An 8,231-nucleotide genomic window follows, 5' to 3' on the forward strand; every position below is an offset into this window, starting at 1 on the left:
TTAGTTACCAACAAATTTCAAATATAAATAGTGTCTTCGGCACTTCGTTATCAAGCCCGGCTGTAATTATGCTCTTCAACCCGAATTACATTAAGAAGCAAAAGAAACCAGCAAATGAACTATCCAAAAAGAAAAAAGAAAGAAAGAAAAATAGCAGCCAAAAAAAGTAAAAAAATCAGCCTGCTAATTGAGAAATTGAACACAAAAAATCAGCAAAAATATAGCTTTAGACACAGCTAAAAATTAGCCATAAAAAGGGACCAAACAACAACCAAAAATTGCCCATATCCATATACCATCTTTTTTACTGCATGTGAATACAGTAAAACGTTTTTGTCCCTCTGTGTGTATATATTTTTTGGTCCGCGTGTGCTTCAATTATATATATATATAAATTTCCCCAGTCAATGTATCTGTTTTACACTCAAATAAATAAAATTAAAGAGTTCTAGTATTGGAAATGTTTTTCTATATTGTGTTACATGCCTAATTGACAACACCGTAGATCTAAAGCTTTAGAGCTCTGGCAAGAAAAACCCCTAAGTTGGACCACCGTAGAAGAAAAAACAAAAGAAGAGCAGCCATCCATCAATATTTGGGGACTCGTCTTAATTAATGTCCGAGGCAACTAACATCCTATGAACATCACAGAGGTCCACAACTACCACTTTTGCAATAGATCTAAAGCTTTGAATGATAAAGCTTTGAAAGGATGGATCTACCCAGCAGGGAAAGAAAGAAAGTAAGTTTTTATCCATAAATCTAAACCTTTGAATGATAATGCTTTAAAAGGAGGAAGCTGCCGAGCTGGGGAAGAAAGAAAACGGAAAAGGAAAAGACAGAAAAGCTGAATACATACCTGCAAAAGCTGGGTGGAGCTGGTGGAGGTGGAGCTGGCGGAAGTGGGAATTTGGAGTTTGGGAGTTGGGAATCGGCAGGAGTCAGCAGAGGAAGTGAGGATTTGGAAATTAGGTAAATTGATGGGGAAAGTGAGAGATAGTCAAAGACTTGTAAATTTTAATTGATATAGGGGTATTTTTATAATTTCACATTTATTCGAGCCTATCGAGCCGCTCGTCAAGCTATCGAGCCTATGGGTCCGTTTGGATTGTAAGTTATTTGAGATATTTTTTAGGTTACTTTTTAAGATTGCGTAAATATGAAATAAGCGTTTGGATAGTAAGTAAATCGTGTAAATTAGCGTTTGGACAGGTGCTCATTATTGAATTTAAGCAGGTGACTTTGACTTTGAAAATTTTGACTTTGACTTCGAAAATTTTGACTTTATACTACGTTTACACTAAACCAATTGCATACTTAATACACAAACGGTACAGATTAATTTAGAAGTTGGAAATCGAGGGCATTTTAAGTACACTCTACACATGGGAAAATAAATTGCCTGGACAATTACAATCCTTTGTAATGCGGGTGAACACCTAACGGCGGCGTCGCCCCCGTGCTGCGTACATTTGAGTCGCTATGTAGTCTCGTTTAGCTTTCCATTCCGCCAGCTCTGCAGGAGATACGTTTAATGCGAACGGCTGAGGTACTGGCCCGCCTATTTCTGGCTCTTCATTTAAGTGCACGTCTTCTGATTCAAACCGTTGAAAATGGGCATCTTCTGGTTGGTGCATCCTTAAAAAGTTGTGCAACGCACAACAAGCAATGACTATACTGATTTGAGTGCTCATATAGAAATTATCTACCGGACCCTTTAACCATTTGAATCTTTTCTTAAGCACACCAAATGTGCGCTCAATGACATTGCGAAGTTGCGAATGTCGAGTATTGAACAAGGCCTTTGCCGGAGATTCAGACCCCACGTTCTTATACGGGGGCATGAAACCTGGAGCATTCTTGTATGCCGCATCAACTAAGTAGTACTGGCCTAATTGACAAAGTTATTCTAATTAATAAACGCGATAAAAAATAGGAGTTGTGGTAATAAAGCATAGCACATGCTTGACTTGAAATATTGGACCCATCACTTACCAGGTTGCGGCAGTGGAAAATCTGACGGATATGCTAATGCTGACTCCAACACTCGCGCATCGTGTGCACTTCCCTCCCATCCAGCATACACATAGATGAAGCGCATGTCATGGTCACAAACTGCCAGAACATTCTGTGATTGCCACCCGTGCCGATTTGTATATGCCATTTGCTCGCCTGTCGGAGGACAAGCTGAGATGTGGGTGCCATCCATCGCTCCCACGGCATCCTAATATGTGTAAAAAATATATATAATCAACTTTCTAGAATCGTCATACTACATCAAGCCAAAAATCACTTATGCTTTCCACATTACCTTGAACCATGGATAAAAATTAGTTGAGTTTGCAATTCGTCGATGAACTGCAGTCTGGTCACCCGGTCGTATTATTTCAGTTGCAAATAGACACAGGCCTTGGAGCACTTTTTTTATATTTCGATTAATCGTCTCGATGGATCGATCAAAAATAGTACCCAACACACGGTGCGTATGCTTGTGGCTGACCAACATTAAAGTCATAGCAAGCGCCTCCTGTATGGGCACGCGCTGTTGGTAATTGTGTGGAACGTACTGTCTCTCGACAAGGATATTGGACAGTAGCAAGAAATTATCAACCGTGATACGCATGTTATCTATTGAGCGTCTATGATGACCGTAGAGTACGTGTTCTACCCACTGCCTATCTGTGAATGAACCATCATGTTGCGGAAGTGGTTGATTATTATCCACGTGTGCAAGTGACGGATGCATTAACATTAACGAGGCACTCATAAGAAGTAAGGCCTCATCTTCCTCGTCTTGCCTCATGCGGTTTGCATTGCGTCCTCTAGCACCACGGCGGTTGTTCCAGGCCATGATAATTGAGTATATATCTGTATATATGTTTACATAAGCGTGTTCGTATGTGTATAACCAATTCCATAAATGTGTTAATACACGTGTTAATGGAAATAAATTAAATATCAGGAATCTAGACATAAAATGGCTTTAAATAAGTATGTAATTGGTCAGACATGTCCCGTTAGAGTCTTCATCATCCTCTCAAACCAATTAAGAGAACTAGAGTAGCTTTATGGAGTATAAATTAGCAGTATGACTTTTAAATAGAATACTTAGCAATATGACTTTTATAGCACGTATTTGGCAATATCACTTTTAATATAATATAAATATATTTATAAATGTATAAATATATATAATTATAAATGAATATTATATAAATGTATAAATTAATATATTTGTGATTTATAATTTATATATTTTTATATAAATACATTTATGGATTTATAATACATTTATGCATTTAAAAGTTGGATTCGTACTACCACAAAAAGGTCTATCTCATTATCCAGCCATAGCTATAACTTCTAACTGACACTTTTTGAATCGTAATACCTCAAATAACTGCCACTTTGTTCTGATATCACGTTGAACATGAAAATATGAATCACTTTTACACGATACACGTACAATGCATTAACAGAGAGTATAAACGATTCCCATACAAGAACTAAATAACCACAGAAATGAATTTAGATTGCACTATTACAAAGAGACCGCTACTACTTACCTCACTTCCACTGGCACACCACGTACAGAACGTTTTGCCACACTCTCTGCCCACACAGAGAAGCACGTACACAATCAACTGTAACGCTACTTTGGGAGAAGAAATTGCCGGCTATTCGTCTTGGTAAGGTGCCTCGAACTTTTCGTTCTTGTGATTTTAGGAGTAGCAAGGTACTCTGCAAGTTCTTAAGGTAGTATGATATATTTATTGGGGTGGATGGCTGATCTGCATTGCGATGCATTTGGGTTTTCGTACTACGATAAGAACTTCCACCCACAAGTTGCCACTTTATGGTGGTTAAGGCCTTGGGATGCAAATTAGCACATGCATTTATGCAATTTGTGGCCCCTATAGTACTCTGTTATGTGCTACTGCATACCTGCAGAGTAATTTCAAATCCATCCTGAATATTTGCAAGTGCAAACATACAAGTCCATCACACTTCTACTTTTCAGACTTCTGTGGACGAGCAAAAGCAAAAATCACTAGCATACAAAACCTATCTCCATGCTTGGTAGGGCGCCTGGCGGTAGGGAGCCTGGCCCCATGGACTAATTATTTCAGCCTGGCCCCAAGGTCCGAATTATTTCACCACGCTCAAGCATTACATTTTACACTTGAACTGCCTCTCTGTGGGTATAAAAACTGCAAAGGGCAGTAGGCATTAGTGGCGTAGGGAAATAGGCACAGCAACAAAGCTGAAGGATAGTGGAAGTTGATCCTTAGTGGTCACCTCGTTGCTTTAGCACGTTTGGAATTTGTAAAGCATCTAAACATTTTGAAGGCCCACCAAATAACAAAGTGCATTTTCAAGATCTAATTTCTGCTTTGTTCTTTGAAGTCCCCTGTCAAAGTGACTGTTGTGAGTTATGCTTGAGAGCGAAGCAAATAACTGTTATCGCTATGTATTTTTTTGTTTTGGATCAAGTTTCTCATATTTCGGTTTCAAACCAAAAAGTGCAGTGACCAATAAAAAGTTGTCATTATTTGATGAATTAACTAATTAATCCTTCATGTTTTATTTAATTCATCAAATTTGCATTCCAAAACTGACAATTACAACATATATATGTAGTTTTTATATTCAATTCATATTTTATTGATTACATAACAAATAGAACCGTCCCATACATCATGACTCAAAGAAGATAGGTACTGAAACAAAAATATGAGATGAATGAAGAGCTTATGTCCTGTACTGCACCCTAAAATATATAAACCAAAAGCCAGAGGAAACACAACAAACATCTGACATAAAAATATAACCAAATGCGGTTTACTTATAAATAGCTGTAAAAATAATCTGAAATTGTAACCACGATACAAATCCCCATCATGACTCTCAAAACATCTGACATATATTTTATTTTCATATGTCCTCAAAAAGCCTACTCTCAAAGCCAACGCGGGGTAGGCTTATACACACCAAAGAGCAAAGAGTAACTGACTCCAACAAGTAAAGAGTAAAAAGTAACTAGTTTTCAGCAACAACACATACAATAATAATATAATAGTTCTCGAAATACGTTAGTTTTCAGCTGCCCACACAACTCAAGCCAAGCCTTTCTCTTTCATCAACTTAAGGATATAGCCGTACTGGTCAGTTGCAGAAGCCCGAAGGAATATAACGCGCTCACCCTCTTTTTCATAATTCGCATAATGACAGTTAGCGTGTATTCTCCATTCTGGCGGAATGTCCATTGTGTTGATCACATCCTGGCACTGGATTACGCTATAGAGGGACTCGAACTCCATCCTGCTCCGTCTGTCCTCAAGTACAACGTCGGAGTAATTCCAATTTTGCTAATAGCATCCTCAAGACCTGTAGATGACCTTGCAGATTTTGACCCTCTAGTTCCCTCCGGTTCACCGCTGGTCCCTAGGCTTGACGCTGACCTTTTACCTCCAACTGCCCCTGGAACTGGCGGCACATAGTACACGTCATCTTCATCCCCTTGGTCGCCCATGTTTGCCGGATTAGGAGCCCTCGAGATAGAGGCTTTACCTTTTCCCTTCCGGCTCCTAGCAGAAGTATTGGCCCTTTCACGGCGAGGTGGTTCCGATGGTACTACTTCGCTTGCCGATTGGGCACGGCTGCCTGTGGCGTGTCTTCCAAGCAGTAATGGTGTCAGTCGATCATACCAGTAGCAGGAGTTCTCCTTTTTGAATTCAGCATACGCCGCATTAGACTAATGAAATGCAAATCTGTAGTCAGCACAAAGGAAAGAGGCGTGCAATACTACTTAACTACTGAAATAGGTAGTTCGTACATGCAATAGAGATGCATTTCAGTTAATATACGAGTTGGCAAAATTTAAACCAGCAAATGTGTTGATTAAAGCCACTACCAGTATCCATTTCGTACATTGTCACAAAAGATTAATAAAAGACTGAAAAACTAATTGTAAGCAGCAAAGTGAACAACATATGAACAATATGGCCAGTGAACCCATTCAGTACAATGAGAAACGCATATTTCAGCCACAAATGATGGAAGAATGGCACAGCAGTATTCAGTCCAAAGTAGTTGCTCCTCAAAACAATAACAGTGCATGCCATTTCTTATATGAACCCTACCAAACAGGCCCTTTTTGCGTACATATCATTTAAATTTGGAAAAGTAATGCATAAAGACTGTTGAGTTAAATCAGGAGCAGCCAACTCCCTTAATGTTTGTGCATTAGCCATAGTCACTTTTTCTTGATCCGAGTCACTCGAAGTATCACCAAACGAATTTGTTAGTTCAACTTCTGGCTCAGGTCTTTGAGATGCACCGCTTGATTGCTCATCTCTGAGTTATCTGGTCTCTTTTCTTGTTCTACGCGCAATCTTCTCTACCTAGGGGTCGAAAATTAATTCACCTGTACGAAAAGAACGAGGCATACAAAGGAACCAGAAAATTAGAACAAAAATAAATTTAAAAAGAAACAAATAACTGACACTAGTCCCCGACAACAGCGCAAAAAATTGACAGGTTATAGATGCCTGTGCAATAATAAAAATAAACCTATTTACCAATTAAAATAACCAAAACCCGATTCCAAATATTGGAGTAGGGACTTTAGGTGTGCAATGGATTACTTGATTCACCCTGTTCTCGAAAAATTTACTTGATTCGATATACCCGAATGGGATGACTTTTTCACAAATAATTATTAATTTGTAAACAGGGCAAGTAGGGTCGTATCCTCAGGGATTGGGGATATTTGTTTCTTTTTTATGTTCAAAGTAACAATGGAGGATTTTTATAGCAATGGCAATAAGTAAATGGTTCGAATAAAAATAAATAACCAACAAAAGATTAAATGACAAATAACTAAAATCAGAGTAATAATAATTAAAAGTCTAGCCAAGAAATAACTTCAACAATGGTTCACCTAATTGATGCATTTCTAATTATTTACTAACAAATAGGTTATAACTGTTAAACAAGCGATGACAGTCAACCCCTCCTTACTGTACCGGTGATTAAGGTATGCCCGTTAATCACTACTCTAATTGAGAAATAATCTTAGTCACGCCCGTAAGATTTAATTCTTCAATTGCCTTATGTATTAGAGGAGTCCTATTCTAACCAAATAACGCACTACCAGGATTATTTCAGATTAGCCCGCGTATCCCCCTCATACAAATCTAATCATGCCAGTTGTCATTAATTCAAGGCAATTAAACAATTACGGATTTAATGCCCTAATTGACAATAGATTATCAAGTTAACTAATTATCCGGATTCAAGACTGTTAGGAGAATATTAGTATTCTTGTAGATAATATATTAGTAAGGGTATTCTTGTAAATAGTCGGTTAGGTTTGTACTCCTATAAATACTAGTTGGTCACTCATAATACTGTGACTAGATATTTTCCTCCCAAGATACCTGTTCTCATGGTATCAGAGCAAAAGTCCTAGGGTTAGGGTTAAACATCTAGCAAAAGTTTTGGTCATCGCGACTGTTCACGCGATACTGTTCATCGCGACTATTCACTGTTCATCGCGACTATTCACTGTTCATCGCATACTGTTCATGCGACACTGTTCACTGTTCGCGGCGCTGTTCACTGTTCACACGCTGTTCATCTCGAGTTTTGACCTTTTCTTTGTTTTGACGTGCCATTCGCCATGGTTGAAAGGTTTGTTAATGCGGTTACCAATGACCACATTGAATCGAGTTTTTCAGCACATGGGTCCCAGAAAACTGTTACTATATCTGAGAAAGATTATGTTAAATTCCTACAGTACCAAGCTACAAATCACGCATCTCTTCCCTCTGCTTCTTTAGCACAAAAAGGTAATGACTCATGGATTATTGACTCCGGAGCTACTGATCATATGTCAGGTACCTCTAAAATTTTTTCTAATTTTCAAGAGTGTACTCCCTTTCCTCATGTTACTTTAGCTGATGGATCTACCACTAAAGTTAAAGGACGAGGCACTGTAGAAATTAATCAATCACTTCCGCTGTCTTCTGTTCTTTACGTACCCAATTTACCCTTTAATCTAATGTCTGTTAGTAAGCTCACTAAATTTCTACAGTGTACAGTTACTTTCTCTCCTGATTCTGTTGTCATTCAGGATTTGAAGACAAAGAGGACGATTGGTGGAGGGCATGAGCATAATGGTCTTTACTTTCTCAACTTCAATGGTCTGATAGCATGTCCTGCTACTG

General features: G+C 38.4%; 1 protein-coding gene across 1 annotated transcript; it reads right to left on the reverse strand.

Annotated features, from left to right (window-relative positions):
* Positions 1 to 1,439: 1,439 nt before the first annotated feature.
* Positions 1,440 to 2,851, reverse strand: LOC113771543 (putative nuclease HARBI1). The gene is made up of 3 exons (XM_027316119.1): positions 2,312 to 2,851; positions 1,996 to 2,224; positions 1,440 to 1,891 (listed from the first exon to the last, which is right to left on the reverse strand). Exons 1-3 carry the CDS (start codon positions 2,849 to 2,851, stop codon positions 1,440 to 1,442), a joined length of 1,221 nt encoding a protein of 406 aa, XP_027171920.1.
* Between the last annotated feature and the right edge of the window lie 5,380 nt (positions 2,852 to 8,231).

This window comes from Coffea eugenioides, chromosome 5 (genome assembly GCF_003713205.1).
Source record: "Coffea eugenioides isolate CCC68of chromosome 5, Ceug_1.0, whole genome shotgun sequence".
NCBI classification, from domain to species: Eukaryota; Viridiplantae; Streptophyta; class Magnoliopsida; order Gentianales; family Rubiaceae; genus Coffea; species Coffea eugenioides.